The sequence below is a fragment of the Corythoichthys intestinalis genome, chromosome 18, assembly GCF_030265065.1.
Source record: "Corythoichthys intestinalis isolate RoL2023-P3 chromosome 18, ASM3026506v1, whole genome shotgun sequence".
NCBI lineage: Eukaryota > Metazoa > Chordata > Actinopteri > Syngnathiformes > Syngnathidae > Corythoichthys > Corythoichthys intestinalis.
Window position 1 is genome coordinate 29,213,333 of NC_080412.1, and position 25,867 is coordinate 29,239,199.

The window sequence follows — 25,867 nt, forward strand, 5'->3', positions numbered from 1 at the left end:
GATGTTTGTTTTCTTCGCTGCGGATGACTCTGGCCTTTTCCCAATCCATATATGAAATTTCATGCAAATCATGCAATAAATCATACATCGGGGAGCCAGGGAGGAGCTTTATTACAAGAAAAAAACAACACAAGAAGGAGTGTGAGGAGACAACAATAAGACATACAAGGGCAATAAAAGAACAAGCACGACAGGAACATCACAAGTCAGCCATCACCGATCACTGTAAAAGGGAAAACCACATTATGGACTGGGAAAACGCCAGTCATCCGCACCGAAGAAAACAAACATCAGCACTGGATCAGGGAGGCCACTAAGATCTGCAAGTGGAGCCCGAGGAGAATCAACAAGGACAAGGGGGCTTACATGCTCTCTACTACCTGAATCGGCATCCTGAAAGAGTCAATGGTCAGCAGAGGGCGTGACTCACCTGTCAATCTGACAGGTGAGTCACGCCTTTATCCATCAGCTGATAAAGATTCGTCACACCAACACCAGTCTGTCTCTGATGAAGGAAGTGTTCGCCGAAACATGTCTGGTAATTAAAACAACCTATAACTATTGTCTGGGATAAAAGACATTCAAGTAATCTGTAAGTGTAGACAAAATGAACTCAATACAACTAATTATTAATTAATTCAATGTATTGGCACGAATATAAGACGGCCCTGATTATGAGACGACCCCGTCATTTTCAAGACTCAAGTTTGAAAAAAAGACTTTTTGAACACTAAATACAGAAAATAATTACAGTACATCCGAAACAAATGATTATAACAATATATTTGAGAGAAAAAGCATGTTATTTTGCCTCATTCAAATCTTAATATCTGAACATTTAAATATGTAAACTAAAGTGCAATCACATTCGTAAATGAATGGCTTCTGGTTTTTGAAATGTAAATAAACCAAACAACAAAATTGCAATAACTGCAGTAACCATCAAAGTGAAGTCTCACTGTAACTGTAGTCTTGAAACAAATCTGAATAAGGAAAAACATTGCGTTAAAACAATGCAATCTGGTTAAACTTGGGAGTAGCCGAGATCTGTCATGACAGAACATCGCTGCAATGATATCTGGCGCCATCTAGCGTCTCGAATGGGGAGAGTAGCTGAGAGCTGTCATGACAGAACATCGCTTCTATGACATCTGGCGCCATCTAGTGTCGTGAATGGGTATAATGTCTAGACCGCGAATATAAGACGACTTATTTCAATGCAAAAAACACCGTCTTATATTCGGGCCAATATGGTAATTCCGTCTATTTCAATGATTTTAAAATGAATAAATGCGTGATGATTTTGGCACATTCTTTTTGAATCACCCCGTACAAAAAAAATAATTGAAAATGGCCTGCACAACAAGCTTTAGTTCAGCCTACATTTTCAGCTTCAACACTAGATGAAGCTAGTCACCTAAAAAGTACCTCAGGGTCAAAACCTGTTTTTCACGGTCAATGGCGACCAGAACCCACCGCGATAAGTGGAAAAACCGCGAAGTAGCCCCCCTCCCCCCAAAAATTTGTTACACGCCGAAATTACACAAATATAAAAACTATAAACATTTTAGCGCGAAAACTCCCTGGCCATATGGCCCATGGACTTAAAATCTGTACGGGATAACAGCACTCCACTGGCTGAATGGGTTAGGTTGGATTATTTGTACTAGATATGTTTTTTGTACCGTTTTGCTGCACTATTCATTAGGGCTGTCAAAATTATCGCGTTAACGGGAGGTAATTAATTTTTTAAATTAATCACGTTAAAATATTTGACGCAATTAACGCACATGACCTGCTCAAACAGATTAAAATGACAGCACAGTGTCATGTCCACTTGTTACTTGTTTTTTGTTTTGTCGCCCTCTGCTGGCGCTTAGGTGCGACTGATTTTATGGGTTGCAGCACCATGAGAAGTGTGTAATTATTGACATCAACAATGGCGAGCTACTAGTTTATTTTTTGATAGAAAATTTACAAATTTTATTAAAACGAAAACATTAAGAGGGGTTTTAATATAAAATTTCTATAAGTTGTACTAACATTTATCTTTTAAGCTCTACAGGTCTTTCTATCCATGGATTACTTTACCAGAATGTTAATGCCATCTTGCTGATTTATTGTCATAATAAATAAATACAGTACTTATGTACAGTATATTGAATGTATATATCCGTCTTGTGTCTTATCTTTCCATTCCAACAATAATTTACAGAAAAATATGGCATATTATAGAGATGGTTTGAATTGCGATTAATTACGATTAATTTTAAAGTTGTGATAAACTCGATTAAAAATTTTAATCGTTTGACAGCCCTACAATTCATTAAATCTACCGCAAAAAAAGTAAATGTTATCCATGTTATTCAAGCAAATTGTTCTTTTTCATGATGATTGAGATCAATACCTGACACGATGACCTGGGCCAGATTTTTTGATAGTGGGTCCAATGAACTTCAAAAGCTACTGGCTAGCGGCTAATTGTGTGTGCTACCGCTAATGAAATGTGTCTACATCCGTGCATTTCGTCCACGCCCAAAACACCAGGATTTATGCAATACATAGCATGTCGCGTCAAAGCTTTCGCCTACATGATTAGATTTTGAAATGGTAGACGATTTTTGTTGGATGGATATGTTTACCTGGAAATAACCATTTCCATTTCAGTTAATACCCATTTTCACCTAAATTGCTTGGATTTTAACTAGGGCTGTCAAAATTATCGCGTTAACGGGCGGTAATTCATTTTCTTAATTAATCACGTTAAAATATTTGACGCATTTAACGCACATGCCCCGCTCAAACAGCAGTGTCATGTACACTTGTTACTTGTTTTTTGGTGTTTTGTCGCCCTCTGCTGGCGCTTGGGTTTGGCTGATTTTATGGGTTTCAGCACCACGAGCCTTGTATAATTATTGACATCAACAACGGCGAGCTACTAGTTTATTTCTTGATTGAAAATTTTACAAATTTTATTAAAACAAAAACATTGAGAGGGGTTTTAATATAAAATTTCTATAACTTGTACTAACATTTATCTCTTAAGAACTACAAGTCTTTCTATGCACGGATCGCTTTAACAGAATGTTAATAATGTCTTCATGTTTTTGATTTATTGTTATAATAAACAAATACAGTACTTATGTACAGTATGCTGAATGTATATATCCGTCTTGTGTCTTATCTTTTTATTCCAACAATAATTTACAGAAAGATATGGCATAAAGATGGTTTGAATTACGATTAATTAATTTTTAAGCTGCGATTAACTCGATTAAAATTTTAATCGTTTGACAGCCCTAAGTTTAACATTTCGGCCATAGGCTGTATCTCAACAACTATAGCCAATTGAGACTTTTGGCACCATGTTTCTTTTTAGAGACCCAAATTTACTTTTTCCAGGAAGCATTTTGCTTATACTTCAGTGGTATTAAATATATTAACCAGACACAACATTTCAATATTGATACTTGGATACTTTCCAATACTTTTGCAACCTTAAGTAGCCAGAGAAGAATGGGAGCGTAGGCGGGCAAAACATAACAAACGTTGTATTGAAATGCTCAGTAAAAAAAAAAAAAACATCCATGAAAATAAATGTAATTCAAGACTTTTGCGGTGTCAAATAAAAACACTTGTAACACTTGGACGTGCAGACAAAAGGCTGTCGCGGTGATAACACAGAACAGAGAAATAAATAGCGCGAGAAGTCAAGAGACGTGTAGTGTCGATCGAAGCAAAAACACGAAATAAGCATTATGATAGCATATGGCAAACAACCGAACTGAGTTGAAGCACATTGAAGACAAGTGCAGCAGTAGCGAGAGTAGAAGTAGGAAGAGTTGAAGTAAGTCGACCATATTCTCCGAAAACAAAGTGAACCAACAAAAAGGCACGTGTGAGCAAAGCCAAAAAGTCTTAGTGTCCAAAGGTTGATGTCAATCAGGGGAAAAACGCTGCTCAGACCTCCTCGAAGAATGCCATCTGGGACACGAAGGCCGAGTTTCTCTAAACGACACAAAAAGCAGGATGCTGTCAACAAGGAGCTTACTCGCTATGTGGCGCTGAAAGCCGCAATTAGCGATGTGATCAATATCGACAAAATACGTTTGGTAGAACCCGATCTTGATCCAAGCCCCGTGATTGCAATATTGATCAAAACTAAAGAATGCAAGTACTGTAGAAAAAATTGTGCATGAATGCTGAAATGCAAACAGATGTGGAATGATGAAAAAATTAGTAATCAAATGTTGAATAAAGTGGAATACTGCAGAGTGCAGGACAAATGATTTTGAGTAAATGAATAATTGTAAATATTAAAAATATCAGCATGATTCTGCTGTGAATTTAGTTTACTCGTAGACATCCAATCCATTTAAACTTGGAGGTCTGGCATTCGCTGCCAGCCCTCCAAGTTCAAACGGATTGGACGTCTATTGCCGTTATTAGCAGCCAATAAAATTATCTGGGAAGTTTAATATCCCATTGAAATGAATGGTAACTGTTTTGATTGACAAACATAGAATTGTGGGGCAACCATAAATAATTGAATAATGTTAATGATGTGGAAAAAGTGTTGAATGATGTGGAATACTGTAAAAGTATTGAATGATGTGAAATCGCGGAGTATGATGTCGGATAATGCACGATGTGAACAATTTTTGAATGATGTGGAATACTGTAGAATGATGTGAAAAATGTTAACACATTTGCTCCCAAAAACGTATAAATACGTTCTATTTTCAATTGCGTCAGTGTCCCAAAAATGTATTTATATGTCTTTTGCGTTTCTTTTTTATTATTATTATTATTATTATTATTATTTTTTTAATAAAAGGCATCTATAGGTTCCAGTGTATCTAAGATACAATGCACAAAGCTCAAAACCCATTTTAAAGCAATAAAACTGGCCACTGGAGGTCAGTAGCGCATTTGGTAAGAACTCATCTCGGGCCAAGAAAGGAAGTGAAGAAAAATAGTCAGGAAACGGAAGTTGGAGAGGTCTTGTGAAGACGCGTTAGAATTTGAGAAAAATGTTGAGAACGATCAGAAAACAAGGCAAACAACACTGGAGGAGTGTTTTGAAAAGAAAACGAAACCATTGTCAAAGAAGGATTTTTAAAAAATTTATCTTGATGAGACAGACAGCGACAATTACTTAGCCTTCCCCGTTGTTATGTGCGCAAACAGTTCAACGGTTCAATAGTTTAGTTATGCATAAATAAATTGTTACTTTGCGATCAAAAGCTCTATTTGTCTTGTTGTTTGTTATTTTGTATTCGTATTGTTTGTTATTTTGAAGAACGAAAACATTATTCAGATCTTTGGGATGTCACATAAGCGAAAAATAGCTGTGTTAAAGTTATGTTTGAAATGTATGCTTTCGCAAAAAGCTCTATTTCTGTTTTTTCATCAGAAATTGGAAAACTGCTCAAACTAAGCTATTCTCTAATGCTGATTTCTAAAGAATGGAAAAAGATATGAACTAACTTTTTTTTCTGATGAAAGAAGAGAGTCTAATCTTTCTTTTGGTGGGTTCCATGTTTATATAGTAATAGAACAGAATTTTCTGTGGGCCTTGCAAAATCAGTCAAAATCAAGTAAAACGGCCGGGAGAGAAGGGCCTTGCTCCAGTGAAAATGGCTGGGAGTGAATGAGTTAAATGGTGTGCAATCATTTTGTATCATTTTGTATGATAAAAATATTGAATGATGTGAAATAGCCGAAAATGCTGTTGGATAACGCACGATGTGAACAATTTTTGAATAATGTGGAATATTGTAGAATGATGTGGAATACTATAGAATGATGTGAAAAATGTTAAATGATGTGCAATCATCTTGTATGATGTTAAAAATATTAAATGATGTGAAATAGCTGAGAACGCTGTTGGATAATGCACAATGTAAACAAGTGTTGAATGATGTGGAATAATTCATTCATTTTCCGAGCTTCTTATCCTAACGAGGGTCACGGAGGTGCTGGGGCCAATCCCAGCCAAACTCCATACAGGAAGTATTGAGTAAACATATTGAATGGTCCGAAATAGGGTAGAATGATTTTGGATAAACTCATGATGTGAACAAGTATTTGAATAGTGTGGAATACTGTAGAATGATGTGGAATAATTTATGATGTGAGAAATGATAAATGATGTGGAATCATTTTGAATGATGTTAAAAATATCGAATAATGTGAAACACTGTAGAACGATGTAGAATGTATGATGTGAAAAATGTTAAATGATGTGAAATACTGTTGAAAGATTTTTAAAAAATGTTGAATAACGTGGAATACTGTAGAAAGTTGTATGATGTGGGAATATGTTGAATACATCGGCAACCAAGTACATCAAAATAAGCCGACATCAGCTTGATAGATATATGGCGGTATCGGTACTTGCCCCTACTAATTGTGTAATAATGAAGTTTGGAAGCTTACGTTGCCGTGAGGAATGTAAAGCGGTTCAGGGATGAAGCCCCTGGTGTCGTGGAGCGCGTATACGCTGGCCGCCTGCTGATGAGGAAGATGATGCTGCTGTTGCTGCTGCTGCTGCTCTTCCAGCTTGAGAGACTCGATCTCAGACTTGAGTTCCTTCAGTTGGTCTTGAAGATGTTTGCTCTTCTCCATGTACTCCAGCCTAACACGCAGACACACATTGTTACACACATAATGACAAAGGGCAAAAGATGAAGATGACACGTGTGCGCGCGTGACCTCTCGCGCTCGATTTCCATGGAGAGCCTCTTCATATCTGAGTCTTTAAAGTCGAGACGCGCGGACGTGGATTCGTAGGTCGAGTCATCTTCCGGGGCAGCAGCGGGGGCGCGAGAGGGAACGGCGACAGGAGCGGGAGGAGTCGAATAGGCCGCAATCAGCTGAACAAATGACGCAAGAACAATCTTGGACTATCTCTTCCTTCGGAAGGAAGAAGAATGAAATTACCACATACCGGGTAGGTGGTCTTGGTGATCTCTAACAGTTTCTGCTTGGCCCTCCTCTCTGCGTCTTTGGCCTCACTGAGGTCCTGCTTCAAGTGGTCTGCTTCCTTCAGCCTACGGGCATAACTGGCTTGAGAACCACGAGAACGGCGAAAAAAAGAACATGGAGACGGGACCTCCTTTCCGACTGCTCCACGAGTTTGACAGCGAGCTGCTCGGCCTCCCTCATCTTCTGCTCCATCAGCCGCTTCTCCTCTTTGCTCTTCAGGGCGTTGACCTCTAACCTCTGCCGTTCCTGCTCGGCCTCGGCCGCCTTGTGAGCCAGCAGTTTGGCTTCCTCCTCGGCGATCTGCGCTTTCTCCGCCAGGAGGTCGGCCGTCTCCTCTGAGCGCAGCTGGAGGGCAACCGGTCGCGTCAAGAGTCGAGCGTCTATTCTTCGGTGTTGCCGGCGAAACTCACCAGCGCTTCATTGGCCAGACGCGCCTCATCCTGCAGCTGGAAAAGTCTCCGTTCCATCTCCTCCTTGGCTCGTTCCGCATCCTCCCTCATCTGCTTCTCACGTGCCAGGATCTGCCGCTCCATCTGGAGGAAGCGCCTCGCTTTCAGTCAGCACGTTTTGACTCACGCATTGTCTCAATCGTTCACCTTCTTTCGGGCCTTCTCCTCTTTGGCCTGAGCTTTCATCTGCTGCACCTCGATGGAGTCCACCTTCCTCCGCCGCATGAACAGATCGTGGTTACCGATGCACAGCTGCAAGATCTGTACACAAACGGCAAAATTGTCGATGTAACTCCCGTCATTAGGTCGTGCACTAACGTCGTTCGCCTCACCAGCTTGTTGACGCGCAGCTGAGACGAGTAGAACTTGAAGACGTCTTTCTTCTTGTCCAGAGGCTTGATAGTGAACTGTGAAGATAAATCGGCATCACAAGATGGACAAGGAGGAATAGAAGATTGCGAGAAGACGCCGCTTGCCTCTTTTTCGCTGTACGAAATGTTGCGAATGCCACTCCAGGGAAATGACTTGTTTGGCGTGAGTTTGCTGTTGGGGCTGTAGATGTGAAGACCCTGCGCGTCCACGCCCAGCAGCAAGTCTGTGTCCCGCTTGTTTTGCTGGAGCAGGAAACAACGTTACGAGGGCGGCGTCACGCAGACCGTCGGCCTGGGCGAGGACTCACGGTGATGTCGAAGTAGCTGACGCCATACATCTCCAGGTCCTGCGCTATCTTCAGGTACTCCATCTCCGCTTCATCCCTGCGACAAGCAGACGGTTAATGAGAGTTCTCATATTTTTAATCGAGATGGTACATTGAAAAAAGTTAAATTTGATCTCAGTGATCGGCCGTGACATTTTTTAAGGGCAGGTAAAGAGTTTAATTCTTGAGCGTTTTACTCGTTTAATTTTATTGAATGCATCATTCGCTGTGTCGGACATCCTGGCATTAATGACGTCACCAGCCACAACAAAGCGTCGCCTTATTGAAGAGGGGGCAAAACACGAGTCACAAGCCGTTGCTCCGTCATGTGTTGTAGTACAAACGTGTTGAATTTTTGTCTTATTTGCGGTCTTTTTTTCCGTCGGAATGACTAAAAATTGCTGTGTTGCAGGTTGTAACACAAGGAAGAGTTCGGAGCCGCATTTGAAGTTCATTCGTCCTCATGAGAAGAAAAGGAGAAGCAAACGGCTGAAAGCAATCAATCAAGGAACAGTAAAAGAAGACGGTTCCATGGACCATTCTTGCCTGTGGGAACCTAAATCAAGGCAAATTTACGTTTGCAGCCGACATTTTATTTCAGGTAAGTAAACTTTAATCAATTTTTTTGCCCCAATTAGCTGCTAGGATTCAATAGACTAGGCAGTGGTTATGACCGTAATTTCCTGAATATAAGGCGCACCCGTGTATATTGCGAACCCTAATTTTAGCACCGATAATTAGAAGAATACAAGAAAACAGAGCTCGTGGACAGATAGAGAAATGTCATTTTACTGACTGGTGAAACACAGCACAAGCATAGCACATTGGTAGTTCAAAACATTACCATAAACTGACAATATTTACGGTAATAATATGATTTGACAACTTCTCCAACTCCAGAATCTAGGAGAAAACAAAACAGATGTGACTTTTCTTTTAAAGGCTGCCGTATAACTTGCTCGCTTTATCATGATGAATAAATGTTTCTTCCATGGATTGATACGGTAAAATGAAAGTGAGAACGTAAGTCGGAAATCCGTGAGAGCTCATCGCTGTCAACACGACAGTAACAATAGGAACTATTGTTATTTGGGTTAGAGTTTCTCGAGGGACATATATAGTTAACGGACATAGGAACTCTATGTTGTGTTACGTTTGTTATGGTTGCCGAGTTGCAATAAACGTTGACTCAAATGAGTTCAAGAAACTAAATTCTGTGCCTTATGAAGAGTGAAAAAAGCAGAATTTAACACAGACAAAATCATTCGACCAATCAGTATGGTATTACCGAAACAAGTATTACCAAAACAAAATGGTGACGTCATGTACCGTAATGGTCAGCAACGGATCGCCACATACGTTTTCTTCAACACAACATGGCCATGTCAATAAAAAAATCTGTCTTTATACATATTTATGTCTCCATCCATGTACCCGTGTATAATGCGCACCCATGATTTTACAAGTTGATTTTGGGAAAAAAAAGTGCGCATTATATTTGGTATTACCGTAACCGACAACTTGCAAAGCGTTGTTTTTCTTTTGCCGTGAACTGCTCTGAGTGGTCAATCGGTATATTATTGGCCTGGTGGGAATTGGTTATTTTGCCATGACTAGACTCATGCACTGTGTTTTTGCCTCGTGACACCCCATTTAGTTCTACTACCACGCTTCACGGCTAAATAACGCTTGGAGGCGAATTACCGGTTACGGCAGAAATAATCATCCATTATTCCATCCATTAATCGAAATACCTTCCCATTTATTTAATTTGTTTATAAACAAAAAATGCCTAGAATTGATAAAGGTCAACTTACTGGGTGACTTTATGAGGTAGTTGTAGATGTTTCCGAACTCCACTGCAGGCCATTCCTTTGGATTGTTTATCCAGCTATCAGCTTCGACTTTGTATGGGCAAATTGGCAAGCTAATACACGCTAATTTTAAGTTGTATCGCTTCCTTGTGTCTGTCGGCAGTGACTCGTGATAATAATAAGTCATGTTTATGACGTTTTTATAAAAAAAAGACGCAAAACAGCAGAAATATATGAATTTCAGACAACGTTTGTCTATGGATGTTTACCTGTGCGTGCCCCCTTCTCAAAATGGCGACACGTTGCTAATGGCGTCATCGCGACATCACACCGACTGCGAGAATAACAACACCTTAGCAACGAGGGACCCGCCTCGCTGCCAGCGGCTACACGATGACGTAATTTACAGAAGACCTCACCTGCACTCCAATACAGAAATATTGCACTACGGTACCTTCGCCATATATTGCAAAGATTTTCAGTGTTTTACTCGCAAGATTCATCATGCCAACTAGATGTTTAGCGATGAATTGCTCACAAGAAGGCTCGAGACCCGATCAGTGTAAGCCTGTCGTGATAACAAATTTTAGTAGGCGATATATTGTCTCATAAATTATTGTCGATATGCAATATTATTGTCAATGTTTTTTAACCAATTCAGCCACTACATTAGTGACAATACATGCTGATAATCACCTATTCAAATGCATTAAGTTGTTGAAAAAACGACATTAAAAATATTTTTAAAAAAAAGAAAAAACACAATGCATAACAGGCCATTTGAAAGATAGGTAAGTGCAAAATGTCTTTTTGTTAACTGCCAATCAGAGCCCATCAATAATTCATAATGGGTGTCATTTTTAGGCTATTCTTAGTGTAGAATGTCAAGTATGTGAGATTAACTCCAGAAATCTTTACATGTTGAACATGTGCTTTTATTTTGAAATGTTCACCGGAAGTACCTTCACCAAGCAGCTAACTGTAAGCTTTACACTCAATAAAAAAAGTTGTCTTCAATTTTCGTCAATGGTGTTGTGCATGAGGTGTCAGTAATACATTTCTAAACAAAACTTTTTAGATTTTAGATTTAGATTAGAATTTTTTTTTTTCGCATCATTTGCAAATGCTGTAATGTCGCACTTTTTCATGATTGAAGCGTCACCTCTTTGGAGAAGACTGCCAATGTTTTATAAGGCTAAAGTGGTTAGGACATTGCCCTTTTTCCATTAACCTTCAAGTGCCTATGACACCAAAAAGCATGTTTATTTTATATTTCACGTGGTGATCATTTTATTTATTCAATTTTTGAATCCCACGCCATGAAAATGAGTGACTTCCGGCTCCAGTCTCAGGTTGAGGACGAATGCTAATGTGACGTCACCCGGATAAGCATCTCACAATACAGCATTGTTTTATAGCATGCAGATGGACTGCGGATTAATCAGTTAATTTTTCGAATCACGGCAGCCAAATGTGCTAAACCCTGCACCAGGGAGAGGCCTGGGAGCCTTTTTGGGTTTCATTTTGGGTTTCAAAAAGTTCACGTTCACCCTCGGAGAATGGCCAAAACAAGTCCGGCAACTGTGGGACCATTGGACTTACAAGGAAGTGAGTAAACATCGTATTTCGTATAATGTCAAATACTGGGATCATGGCACATGGTTTTAAAACTGAGGTGGCTTGCATTTTGTCCTGACAATGCTCCTTGTCCACCGAGAAAGCCACTCGGCCGACAACCAGCGGCTTCTCGCACACACCCCTCGGTCGTTCGCGTGCCCGCCGGGAGAGCGGTATACTCGGCTTCTTGCCCTCTTTGTGTGCCCGGTGTTCTGTCAAATTTTCCACCCCATCACAAATTGTAATCGCAATTGCAATCGGCGAAGACAATCGACAACCCCGCCGCCGTGTGGCATGATCCGCGGTAGTTTTGTATGATTTTTCGCTTCGAAAGGCGGGAATAAGACTTTGAATCATCACTCGGTTCGGGTTGGCATGTCGCCTAGCTGTCATGCCTCCTGGTTTATTTACTCTCTCCAAACCTGGGGAAGGGAAATGACAAAAGCCGGACTAACTCCAATAGCATAAAATATTGTTCGGCAGGTGCAAGAAGTTGACAGTTTTGACCATAATGGAGTAATTTTGCCATGTTGTACTGAATAAATGCATTTTTAATATTTCATATTCCATTTAGCACAAGACTGTTATTTGTCATGACCATACCATTTATTTAGCAATTGAGGAGAAATACTTAGATAAAAAGAATATATTGTAAAAATATTGGAGTAGAGAGATTGAAAAAATGACATTTTGCGGCTCTCTTCGTCGCATTTTCCTCTATCTGAATAATTCCCCCTCAATGGGCTGAATTCTAAATAAAATGAAACCATGACCCTGCCGACGTCATCCTCCTGTTGGGGACGCTAGAGCGCTATAATTACAGGCAGGGGTTAAACGGAAGATTAAAAGACTAATTTCTCGTCATCTGCGCTTGGCAAATTGTTGTATATAGTCGAATAGTCTCAAAATATGATTCTAATTCACATAATAATGCTATTTAAGGCTTTTTTTTACCCTGTCATAGGCACTTTAATGTAAAAATGCTTTAATATAGATGTCTTTCCTTATTTTGTATGTCTGAACTTTAATTCTACAGTGCATTGATGAACAATAAACATCTGTGAAAGGAACTGGAGTGTCATATGCAACCAACACGCACGAGTGCCGTGTGCACATGCAAACACATGCACACAGCGATAAATCGCAGCCGGGAAAATTACCGACCTCATTTTTATTTACTGTGCGATAAATTGACTTACTGTATATCGCGACAGGCTTAGATCAGTGGAGAAAAAAAAACTTCTTTTGCAAGGATTTGGACATCTTTTGTGAGAGTCAAGCGGAAGAACTTCTTCCCGGCTTCTCGATCGCTTCTTTGCTTTCAGCATTTCAGCGACGACAGCTTTGAAAGCCTTAGGTACAGGGGTCGGCAACCCAAAATGTTGAAAGAGCCGTATTCAACCAAGAAAAAAAAACAAAAACAAAAAACAAATATGTCTGGAGCAGCAAAAACTTGGCCTCATTATATTATATAATCCTTATAATGATGGCAACACATGCTCTATGTATGTAATAGCTATATTAGCCTACTATTAAAATGACTACCGGTAAAGTGGTAATATATACATAATGACCCCTTCATGATTTAATGTTTATTTTCCCTGCAGTGAATCCTAGTTTATTACAATATTAATGAATTAGAAGAATGTTTGTGTCATGTTTGTCCTCCTACACAAACCATATTGAAACAAAACATTTCTCTCCCTAGTCTTTTTCCATTTTCGAACATTTTTGAAAAAGCTCAAGGGAGCCACTAGGCGGCTATTCTGTTGATATAGAAGGGGAAAATCCTACTGCTTGTTCGCTGAAGTGTGACTTATTTTAGTTGTTGTTGCTGGCCTGTCATAAATAGATAGGACAGCTAACAGGTCATCTATTCATGTGAATTTGATACATTTATTACTAGATAAATATAACCACTCATCTGTTTTTGCAATTACTGATAATTATATCTCAGAATGACTCGGCAAAGAAAGGTTCAGAGAGAAATCACGATGCTAGACATAGGCTTACTACTCTTCTTTTCGTAGTCATCTGACGCCTCAGTTTCAAACATGTCCAGCATAATATTTCCTGGGAGCCCTCGTCATCGCTAATGTCACGAAAAAGCCATCCTGAACGGGTAATTTAGCTGGAAATACAGTGGTAGCTCGACACACGATCGCTTAGACACACGATCTTTTCGACATCCGACTTAAATTTGACTTGCCATTTGTTTCTACATCCAACGACATGCTCGAAATACGACGAAATGATAGCACCGCAGACAAATGCAGAGCAGATTTTCTTGTGTGAGAAATCAATTCTGGTTTCAAAAAGATTGGTACAGTTGGTGAAACAAGAAAAAGAGATTACGCTTACTGTCTAAATGAAGATGCAAGTTATAGAGACATGTGAGCGTGGGGTGCGCATCAGTGAACTGGCTTAACAATACATCTCCACGGTCCTCCTACGACCACCGTTTGCCAGACTTTATAAGTTAAGGTGACAATTATTATTGCGGTAACATCGCCAAAGAAATCGCCCGCTTTGTCAGGTTTTTATCATTTGTTTCACAAGTTATCCAACACAAAATTTGAAGGTGTTCTCTAGAAAACATTGAAAGTGAAACTCTCAACCTCCACCGCTTCCTCTCTCTGACACGTTAGCCACGCCGTGCGTTCAGGTACAGCAAAAAACGTCCGCCACATTAGAACCCGATTAGTTAAAAGAATAAATAAATAAATTTTTTTAAAAAATAACCCGATTCGTTGCATTATTACAGGAATTATTATTATTACCGTATTTTTTGGACTATAAGTTGCAGGTTTTCTCATAGTTAGGCTGGGGGTGCGACATACTCAGGAGCGACTTATGTGTGAAATTATTGACATATTATGATATCATTTCACGTGTTATTTTGGTGTTTTGGAGTGACACTGATGGTTTGGTAAACTTCTTAGCATGTTCTATATGCTACAGTTATCTGAATAACTCTTAATAGCTATGGCCACTTTCGCGTTCTGCCTTTGGCAATGTGTGTTCAATTGTACTATTGACTATTTTATATTGAAATGCATGCTTTTAGTTTGTGGTGCTTACACGCCCACGTGGGGGCGCACTCGCACTTGTTTACGCGAAGAAGAATGCTCCACGCCAGAAGAAGACGGACAGCTACGCAGCTCTAAATGAGTGGGCGAGTTAGCGAGAGAGAAACAGAGCTGCGAACCTACGTTCATTGTTTATGCTTGTAAAATATCTCTACAGACGCAACGTCTGTATCATCTTTTCTGTTGTTGTTGTGTGTTTTCCACCCGCAATCGGACACTAGGAGCCAGTTGTGTGGTTGTTTGAGCAATGTGCTAATGCTAGCGAACGCATGCTAACCGTTTGTGTCATTGCTGTAATAGCACCTAATTATCATTTATTTACGTTGATGCGAACCTGTTTGGTATCGAGGACGAAATTAATTCAACAAATTATGAAGACGTCCAGCATTGTCATTTGGAAGTTTAGCTCGCTGTATAGACTCCACTCACATGACGTCACGACCACGCCTCCGCGCCATATTGTCCGTCAGCTTGTCGTGTTGATGCATTACCGCTACGTAAATTCCTCCTATTATGGCGTGTTTTTCTGCTCGTTAACATTAATAATCAAAATGGTGACGGTGTGTGTGGCGGTTGGTTGCAGTAACAGAGAAGATAGATGGAGAGACTTGAAGTTTTACCGTATTCCGAGAGACCCGGAGAGGAGAGCGAGATGGACTGCTGCAATTCGACGCGAAAACTGGGCACCAAACGATCACCACAGACTATGTAGTAGTCATTTTATACCTGGTAAGATGCATTTAATATATATTTAGAGGGTTTTGGGCTGACAACCACAATTAAGATCATTGCGAGGCTAATCGCCGACAACATACAGTTTCAAATTCAAGATGTTTATTTCTTCCGCCATCATTATTTTTTGAATAATATTTAGCTGGTACCAAATGAAAGAAGCTGGCCTCGTCTACGGATCATCAGTTAAACAGGGGTGTCCAAACTTTTTGCAAAGGGGGCCAGATTTGGTGTGGTAAAAATGTGGGGGGCTACCTTGGCTGATTTACGTAGAACAATATATTTAAACAATTTTTAGCAAGCCCTTCTGTGTGTCACATTTGCTTTATTATTTTTTTAAATTCATAATTTCAACAATCTCGCCTTTGTGGCGTTTTCTTTCGACACTCGGGCTATTGCGAAATACTGCTGCTGTGAAATTAAACTAGCTTCAAGTTGCTGTCATTTCTCGCTGCGTATCTTCCTTGTAATGTTGTCGTACATGTCAGCGTGTCGTTTGGTAATATCGCGTCACATCGAACTCTTTGAAAACAGTGACTGTCTCTTTGCAAATGAGGCAGACACAGTTGTTGCGTATTGTATCGAAGAAATAGTCCAATATCCACCTATCCTTGAAGCGTCGGCCACCGCAGTCAACTTTTTTATTGATTGTCGCCATTTTAGAAAATTGAAAGTAAAGGGTCACACGGGGAAATGTTGCTTAGACTGCTGCTCTTAAAGTTTTTCAAAGTTTCGTGAGAATAGGGTGAGTTTCTGTGACAAGATAGTTGTAGATATCAGCAGATGTCAGGCAGAGACTGCGAAGACAGCGGGTCGAAAAATATCGATTTAGGCATCAAATATGGATCTGGCGAATGGATAGACCGAAGCTTTTCCACATAACGCCTTTTATGCAACGCATCCAATGAGTTTACAGCGTCTGAAAGCACCGGGGCTTCCATGAATTGCACTATAAATTGCACGACAAATTGAAACCATTGAGAATACGGATAAACAATGACGGACAATATGGTGGCCGGATACAGCGACACATCATTGTGTGATGTTTGTGAGTGGGGTCTATAGCCAGGACTGAGCCGTAGCGTCCTGGTAAGGATAATATATTCGCATTTTGTTGTTTATGCACTGTAAACTTATTCAGCATGTTGTTCACTATTGTATTTTTATATTAAATTGCCTTTCAAGATGACATACCTGTTCTATGTGTTGGATTTTATCAAGTAAATTTCCCCCAAAAATGCGACTTATACTCCGGTGCGTCATATATATGTTTTTTTCCTCTTCGTTGGGCATTTTATGGCTGGTGCGACTTATACTCAGGTGCAACTTGTAATCCAAAAAATACAGTATATTATTATTCCGATTTTTATTAATAATTTATTTGTTTTGCTATGTGTAATTGCCATTTGTAATAGGACCAGCAGTATTTATTAAGGATTTAGTGTAGTTTTTTTGGGCTGTGGAACGAATTAATGGTATTATAATGTATTCCTATAGGAAAATCCTGCTCGACATACGACCATTTCGACTTACAAACAAGGTCCTGGAACGAATTAACTTCGTATGTAGAGGTACCACTGTATTACTATTGTTGGTGCTGATAAGGATAAAGTCACCCATGCCTTCTGTATTCCGGGTTTCGGACCGCAATATTGAAGGAGTGCTAACAAACTAAAAAAAACACAAATTGTTCTCGCAGTTACGCGTTAGAAATGACATAGTCGTTTCGACGAACTCATCCAAAGTTCGAATTCGCAAATTACACTGAAATCCGACAAACTCTTTCATCTGCCCTTTAAATTTTAAATCCAGCAAACATAGCAGGGATGCAAACTGACTGTAGTTTGGTAGCTAACAGCCTAAGCGCAGGTGCGGGTGCATGGTGGTCTTACCTAGCGATGCCCCTGTGCTCGGCATACCAGGCTGTGATCTTCTCCTCCCACATGTCCGCCGTCATCTGGTACTGCATCAGCACCTGACATTAAAATGTCAACAACAAGACCGTCATGAGCGTTGAGTCACTTAAGGAGAAAAATTGACTGCTCCGACAGTCGCCTACCGTCTTGGGCAGAAGTTCATCTTGCGCCAGGAAGCCCGGCTTGTGGAAATTGGGGTCATAGTCGCCGTACTGGAACAACAAAAGTTCTGCTCATGCATATTACCTAATAAAATTAGTGTTGCAATTTAACTATTTTTACTTTGGCTTGGACAGCGTATGAAGCCAGCAGAACAGAAGCTTCTGGAGAGCAGAAAATTTCCTCATCCAAGATCTGTTTTTTCACCTGATACCAAAGGAATCAAAACAAACTCAGCATAGTTTTTAAAAAAAAACCTACAAATGAATATCTTCTTCTAAGTCACCTGTAAAAAGAAAAGGTGCTGCGTGATTTCTTGGACGAGTTCTTCTTCGACTTTCTCTGGGAAGAATTTGGCCAAGAAGTGAAACGTGATGGGGGAGTCTTTGGGTACTTCCTGGTCCAGAACCTGAGTGGAATCATCAGTAAGTGAACCACAACCATAATCGTCTTATTCCATTTTCTTTTCTGTTTCCTTGCACACTCACTCGCTTGTCGGGTTTAAGCCAAGCATATGTGTCCTTGATGGTGTAACGAAGGCCGAAGAACCAGGTCTCCCTCAAGCCCACTGTGCGACACACCAGGTCAAACAAGTCTTTGCCTTTCCACTTCATCTGAAAAGTGAGACCCAAAATTCAAAACAAAGTCAATCGTAAATCATCCATCCATCCATCCATCCATCCATCCATCCATCCATCCATCCATCCATCCATCCATCCATCCATCCATCCATCCATCCATCCATCCATCCATCCATCCATCCATCCATCCATCCATCCATCCATCCATCCATCCATCCATATCAAATAGACTGGACGTTAATTGCCATCAATGGCGGCTAGAGGTGGGTAGTAATGAGTTACATGTACTCTGTTACATTTACTTGAGTAACTTTTTGAGAAAAATGTACTTCTAAGAGTAGTTTTACTCCGCCATATTTTTTACTTTAGTAGATTTGTGAAGAAAAAAAACCCTCTCCCTCCACTACTTTGGGCTACACAAGAGTTGTTACATTTTTTTGTTTTTATTCTACATATAACATTTTATTTTTCTTTTGCCAGCGATGCCAAGACTAGCTCTACCAATTTCACAAATGAGACGTCGAAACAATAATCACACATAGACTTCATCATGATATTGACGGGACACATTCCCCAGACACTACGCCGCGCCATCAAGTAGGAGGCCGTCCCACACTCCGCTTCAGTCGGTCGACGTCGGTCGTAGTTATTCTCAAACACATGTAGCAATCCAACGCCGGATTTAGGTTGAAAAAGTACGAAAGCTGTACCGCATACCAACAAGAAGGATTGTCTCAGGAGTGATTTGTTCGAGGATTCAAGGTAATTATCATATTTTTCGTACCATGCATGCATTTTGATACGTTGTGAAAAAAATCAATGGGAGAAATTAACCACTACGGCGTTGCCGTCGTAATTGACAATATTTATGTAAAATAAATGCTAACTGCCCGTTTTTTTTTGCTTTTAATCAAGAATTGAGATTACATTCACATCTATCAAGAATTCAGGGATTTACCCATTTATTGACAAGAATTTTCAACGTAAGAAGCTCTTTATGGTGACAAGGCGGCACCACAGTGGCTTAAAGACTAGCAGCGCATTCGACATATTTACATAAAACAAATGTTAACTGCCGGTTCTCTGCTCTTTTAACAAAGAATCAAGACTGTTTTACGTCAATATCTATAGAGCAGGGGTGCCCAATCCCGGTCCTCGAGAGCCCCTATCCAGCTTGTTTTCCGTGTCTCCCTTCTTTAACACACCTGAATCAAATGATCAGCTCGTCAGCAAGCTCTGCACCAGCCTGATAACATTCCTGATTAGTTGATTCAGGTGTGTTAGACAAGGGAGACATGGAAAACAAGCTAGATAGGGGCTCTCGAGGACCGGAATTGGGCACCCCTGCTAGAGAGAATTTGGGGATTTACACGTTTATTCACAAGAATTTTCAACGTAAAAAGCTCTTTGTGGTGATAAGGCAACGCCACAGTGGCTAAAATACTAGAAGCACATTCAACATATTTACGTAAAATAAATGCTAACTGCCCTTTTTGTTGTTGTTGCTTTTAACCAAGAATTGAGAATGTTTTACATCCATATCTATAAAGAATTCAGGGATTTGAGCATTTACTTACAATAATTTTTAATGTAAAAAGCTCGTTGTGGTGATAAGGCGGCGCCACAGTGGCTTAAAGACTAGTAGCACATTCGACATTCATTCATTCATTTTCCATGCCGCTTTTTCCTCACGAGGGTCGCGGAGGTGCTGGAGCCTATCCCAGCTAACTACGGGCAGACGGCAGGGTACACCCTGAACTGGCTGCCAGCCAGTCGCAGGGCACAATGAGACATACAATCATTCACATTTATGTAAAATATATGCTAACTGCCCGTTTTTTTTGTTTTTAACCAATAATCAAGACTGTTTTACGTCCATGTCTATAAAAAATTCAGGGATTTAAGCATTTATTCACAAGAATTTTCAACGTAAAAAGCTCTTTGTGGTGATAAGGCAGCGCCACAGTGGCTTAAAGTCTAGCAGCACACTCGACATATTTACGTAAAATAAATGCAAACTGCCCGTTTTTTTGTTGTTGCTTTTAACCAAGAATCGAGACCGTTTTACGTTCATTTCTATAAAGAACTCAGGGATGTAAGCATTTATTCACAAGAATTTTCAATGTAAAAAGCTCTTTGTGGTGATAAAACGGCACCACTGTGGCTTAGACTCGCACCACATTCAACAATTTTACGGAAAATAAATGTTAACTGCCCGTTTCTTTTTTGCTTTATCCAAGAATCGAGACTGTTTTACGTCCATATCGATAAAGAATTCAGGGATTTAAGCATTTATTCACAAGAATTTTCAATGTAAAAAGCTCTTTGTGGTGATAAGGCGGCGCCACAGTGGCTTAAAGTCTAGCAGCACATTCAACAAATTTACGTAAAAAATATGCAAATTGCCCGTTTTTTTTGCTTTTAACCCAGAATCGAGACCGTTTTACGTTCATATCTATAAAGAACTCAGGGATGTAAGCATTTATTCACAAGAATTTTCAATGTAAAAAGCTCTTTGTGGTGATAAGGCGGCACCACAGTGGCTTAGACTAGTAGCACATTCAACAATTTTACGTAAAAGAAATGCTAACTGCCCGTATTTTTGCTTTTAACCATGAATCGAGACTGTTTTACGTCCATATCTATAAAGAATTCAGGAATTTATTCACAAAAATTTTCTACGTAAAAAGCTCTTTATGGTGATAAGGCGGCGCCACAGTGGCTTAAAGACTAGCCGCACATTCGACATATTTTCATAAAATAACTGCCCATTTTTTTGCTTACAACCAAGAATCAAGATTGTTTTACATCCATATCTATAGAGAATTCAGGGATTTAAGCATTTATTCACAAGATTTTCAACGTGAAAAGCTCTTTGTGTTTTCACTCGGTCAGCTTTAACGGAGATAGGCCCCCTATTAATCGGCCCCGCGCCCCGTCAATATATTATTAAGTCTATGAATCACATGACTCCATTATACCAATAAGAAGCACGTATGCTGTTCTATGATCACGCCAGCCTGTTCAATCACGTGGCATCTCTAAAGTACCGTAAAAAATGAAGTATTTGACATAGAGCGCTGCCCTCAACAATACTTGAAAGCGTGGATTTCAACCTCTCTCCCAGTTTTTATTTGGCGCCTATTGACCATTTAAAAAATGGAGATATGATCATTATAATTTCCTAACAGTAACTATGAAGGAACTATTCACTATTAGAACTCGGAACTATATACTCCACTAGAGGGCACTCATGCTCTTTGGATGAATGATGCTTAATTTCAGTCATTTGTTTTTGTCTTGGTGGAGTTTATTGATTTTTCTTTTTTTGTAATTGTTTGGCTTAATGTTGATATATAATGGGTTATTGTACAATATCATTAAAATAACTGTTCATATAGATAACTTTGTGTTGAGGGAAAAAAAGACCGTTAAAAAAAAAACAAATAAAAATGTAAGCACTTTCAATGTTACTCATTACTTGAGCATTCTTTTCATCATACTTTTTTTTTTTTTTTTTACTTGTACTTGAGTACATTTTTTGGATGACAATTTTTACTTTTACTTGAGTAATATTATTTAGAAGTAACGGTACTCCTACTTAAGTAACATTTTCGGCTACTCTACCCACCTCTGATGACAGCCTATGAGTTAAAATGAGTGTTTCTGGGAGTCGTACCTCACAGCTGAACTCCATCTCAGCATCCATGGTGGTGACTTTGACTTTGAAGGTCTTTGGTTGTTTCTTTTTCAAGCCTAAAATGGACATTTTGCTGCGGTGCTGTTAGGCAAACCTGCAGGGAAGCAAATAGCTTTTTCAGCATTTTCACGCCTCAACACAAAGCATGGATTTTCCACGTCATTTAAGCACAGTAAAACACAAAATATCATGCCATAACCAAGAAAAACTCTTTAAATGTTGGCAAGACACATTACCAGGGAGAAATGTTCAATGTTTGTGCCGGTCAACGAAGTTTTGGAGACTTTTTTTGGTTTGTTTGGCCAGTCGATGCTAAGTCAAGCTAACTTGCTTCAACTACAGCACGTAAACACATTGATAGCCACTCAAACAAGTCCGACACTTGTTGCACGACTCCATGACTTGTCCCAAACATTAAGCGACAGCTCGTCTGAGGTTTTTGGGGGCAAATAGCTGCCGAAATGTGTATTAGTGCTAGTTCGCATGTAGCAAAAGTTGAGGAGGGTAAGCCACAAGATTGTTTTGACTCAGGGAAAGAGAGAGAAGCGGACTCTACAGGCAGAATCGCCAACTGCAGATTGCGGCAACACGGACACTCGTCCGCCATATTGAATGTGTCAAAAGTGCGAAAGTTGGATTCAAAGGTCTCCCTTTAAATGAGTAAAATCTCTTGCGTGCGCGTTCTAGATTTATGTAGGGCTGGGTTCACTAAATCCGGACCTCGGTGCCACTTTTCCTGTCGTGTTATCCATGTTTCCCTCCTCCAACACACCTGAATCAAAAATAATCAGGATCACTATCAGGCTTCTGGAGAGGTTGTTGATCACATAATCATTTTTATTCAGGTGTGTTAGGGGAGAGCAGTGGCGCCTCCAGAAATTTTTCATAGGGGTGGCCAGATGGGGCCACTTAAAATCTTGGGGTGGCCAAAACTATAAGGCATAATTTCAGGTTTTCATTATATTATTGCAGTAAAAAGGTCAGGGGAAAACTATCAGAAAGACTTAAGGACACGGCTACTGATATACTTTAGTGTATTGTGTAATATTTGATGTTACTAATAATTTATTGTGCATAGTCCGTAACTGTCCAGTCAACATTTTGAGTTCCACAACAATTCTGTTTTATTGTGTTTTCGTATATATTAGGCATAAGGTGTACATTTAACTAGGGCTGTCAAACGATTAAAATTTTTAATTGCGTTAATCACAGCTTAAAAATTAATTAATCGTAATTAATCGCAATTCAAACCATCTCTAAAATATGCCATATTTTTCTGTAAATTATTGTTGGAATGGAAAGATAAGACAAGACGGATATATACATTCAACATACTGTACATAAGTACTGTATTTGTTTATTATAACAATAAATCCACAAGATGGCATTGACATTATTAACATTCATTCTGTGAAAGGGATCCACGGATAGAAAGACTTGTAATTCTTAAAGAATAAATGTGAGTTTGTATATTGTGACTAAATATTGCCATCTAGTGTATTTGTTGAGCTTTCAGTAAATGATACTGTAGCGACTTAACTGTTCTGCCCAAATGCATGGTGGGAAGTGGTGCAACCATGACTGTGTGTGGTGGCTGCAAATGCTATATCTTCTCTGCATTGGATACACTAAAGCAGACATGTCCAAAGTCCGGCCCGGGGGCCAAATGCGGCCCGTGGTCAAATTTCATCCGGCCCCCTGCCTCTGTCATAAAATCAATAACGTCTGGCCCACACACAGACTTAATAAATTGGTCAGCAGTACTGCAACCAGCATATGAAGTAGCTTACACACGAAATGCTGCTACTCATTTACCCACTAAAAGGCAGCAGCACTTTAACCCTTTATTGCCAAATGTATCACATTTGATACACCTTAAATTTCATGATTTTGAGACTAATTTAGAATTTTGACATTTCTTTTTGAGAAAAAAAAAAACTATAGATGCAAGTCAACACATGCATTTGCAGGTTTTATGAGAAAAAAAAACATGATTTAGCATGAGTTATAGACATTACAGCGCTTATTACACATATTCATTTTGACTTTTCTTTTTACAAATTTGAAAAAATGCTTTCATTAGGACCTTATTTTTCAAATTTTGGGATTCTCTGATAATTGCTTCATGTTGCAGGTATTGAAGGGCTAAGCAATATTACCCTGTGTGACCTATTATTTCCATTTTCTAAAATGGCTACAATCAACAACAAAAAGAAAGTTGACTGTGATGGCCGACGCTTCAAGGATAGGTGGAAATTGGACTAATTCTTCACTAAAATACGCAACAACTGTGTCTGCCTCATTTGCAAAGAGACAGTCGCTGTTTTTAAAGATTTCAATGTTAGCTGATATTACCAAACTAGACACGCTGACATGTACGGCAAGATTACAGGGAAGATTCGCAGCGAGAAATTGAAGCAACTTGGAGCTAATTTAATTTCAGAGCAGCAGTATTTCGCAAGAGCCCGAGAGTCGAAAGAGAACGCCACACGGCGCCAATGAATATATATATATACTCCACTATACTACTTATATACTCCACTCACTTGACACTGCCTCTTATCTCTGTATATAAGTAAAACGGCTCCATTGAGGCTGTTTGCCGCAATGCGTGAATGAGTCGTACTGCGAATGCAGTAATTTCGATAAATATTTTCACATGATTAATTAAAAAAAATTAAAAAAAATACCGCCCGTTAACGCGATAAATTTGACAGCCCTGCATTTAACATAACAAATGCATTCATTTGGGATGATATACATAACTGATGCTACAACAATCTAACGATATATTGGCAAGCGGGGTGGCAAACCAATTTATCTCGCCACTGGGGGAGAGAGACGTGGAAAACACGACAGGAAAAGTGACACCGAGGACCGGATTTAGTGAACCCTGATGTAGGGGTTTGACTTAATGCCAGTGTTGCACGAATGTCATTTTTGGCTCCTGATAACGATTCCGACACCGATGTGCGGTATCGGCCGATGTCGATACTGTACCATTTAAAAACATTTTTTTCCTTTTGATAGTAAATGTAAAGATTTTTCTTATCATGGCTTGGTTGGACACTGCTTATCTCATTGTCTGCCATTGACGGCGTTAGACGTCCAATCCACAACATTCGCTCGCACCCTCAAACTGATTGGACGTCTACTGGATATGAACGAATATTTTTTTTATTGCACAGCATTGGCACATTCTTTCTTAGTAGTTACTCCCCACTACCGATGACGTCATTTTAGTGCTGTATCGGTGCCGATACCGATACTAGTTCGGAATCTGTGCAACACTACTTAAACCAACACCAGGTAACTTTTCAGTTTTGGTCGATTTTAGCAACGCAGGTGGACAAAAGCGGTAGTGTTTTGCCTTAAGGAAGACTGCTTTTCCCATGAGGACCAGCGTAGTGTTGTAAAATCCTGTTTTCCTGGTGGCCTGCAGATGGATTAAACAACATTTCTGTTTCCAGCGGCTGTGTGAAGGATGAATAGTAGTGAGGTAATGAATCCAGTTGTGGCTAAAACATTTGCATATGACAATGTTGAAATTAGAAACATTTGATTTTGTACCGGATTCCCCCACCAGCCCTTTGGCACCACTCCCTTCAACCGAAATCGTCAGCGCTGGTGGGGGTGGGTGGTGGTCACACCAGCAAGTGAAAGCCGGGCCAATGTTTATTCTTGAGCGTCCTTTTGTCCTGGTAGCCTCCCTTTGTCTTTATCTTTTTATCTCCTCGGACAAAAATTTTTGTCTATTGTTGCTCTGCCATCTTTGCAGAATTTGCACGAAAGCATTCGCATCGACTTCCGTCTTTATATGGGGCAAGGTGGAAGTGTTAGGGCCTCTTCCCCTCCCTCCTGAGACCTGGCCACCTCCGGCAGGTGTGCATGTTTTTATTGATTGGCAGGTTGGACGACAGATGGGTGGAGCGGCGACAGGTGCTGGCTATAGCAATCAACCATCCTTAAAAGCCAGTGGACGCCACCACTCGTCGCCCGATCAACTCGTCTTGTTTCGCCGTCAGTTGCTTCTCGCCTTCTTATATGATATCACTGATTCCCGGCTCACAACTACTTTGCTCTCGCCCCAGGGCCTGTCTTCTGCGCGCTCCCTCTCAGATTC

General features: G+C 39.9%; 1 protein-coding gene across 5 annotated transcripts; it reads right to left on the reverse strand.

Annotated features, from left to right (window-relative positions):
• Nucleotides 1-482: 482 nt before the first annotated feature.
• Nucleotides 483-25,591, reverse strand: nf2b (NF2, moesin-ezrin-radixin like (MERLIN) tumor suppressor b). Of its 5 annotated transcripts, XM_057821770.1 has the most exons (17): nt 21,981-22,271; nt 21,724-21,838; nt 17,952-18,077; nt 17,750-17,872; nt 17,587-17,670; nt 17,448-17,516; nt 17,281-17,363; nt 8,119-8,194; nt 7,916-8,053; nt 7,772-7,846; nt 7,587-7,700; nt 7,401-7,523; nt 7,118-7,335; nt 6,953-7,055; nt 6,718-6,878; nt 6,442-6,640; nt 485-4,008 (listed from the first exon to the last, which is right to left on the reverse strand). In XM_057821770.1, the coding sequence occupies exons 2-17, from the start codon at nt 21,811-21,813 to the stop codon at nt 3,961-3,963; spliced, it is 1,830 nt and encodes a 609-aa protein (XP_057677753.1). In that variant the 5' UTR covers nt 21,814-21,838; nt 21,981-22,271; the 3' UTR covers nt 485-3,960. The 5 variants fall into 5 exon arrangements, with proteins under 5 accessions (XP_057677750.1, XP_057677752.1, XP_057677749.1 ...); XM_057821767.1 differs by lacking the exon at nt 21,981-22,271 and adding an exon at nt 25,315-25,591 and having other exon boundaries at nt 483-4,008; nt 7,772-8,053; XM_057821769.1 differs by lacking the exon at nt 21,981-22,271 and adding an exon at nt 22,465-22,512 and having other exon boundaries at nt 483-4,008; nt 7,772-8,053.
• Between the last annotated feature and the right edge of the window lie 276 nt (nt 25,592-25,867).

What these genes read in the sequence shown, in the direction of transcription:
- nf2b (XM_057821767.1), bottom strand. Translation starts at nt 21,813, where the DNA reads ATGTCCATTTTAGGCTTGAAAAAGAAACAACCAAAGACCTTCAAAGTC. An exon ending in AGCACCTTTTCTTTTTACAG is followed by an intron (nt 17,671 to 17,749) that starts GTGACTTAGAAG and finishes CTTTGGTATCAG; the next exon opens with GTGAAAAAACAGATCTTGGA. An exon ending in TTTACATTCCTCACGGCAAC is followed by an intron (nt 4,009 to 6,441) that starts GTAAGCTTCCAA and finishes TGTGTCGTTTAG; the next exon opens with AGAAACTCGGCCTTCGTGTC.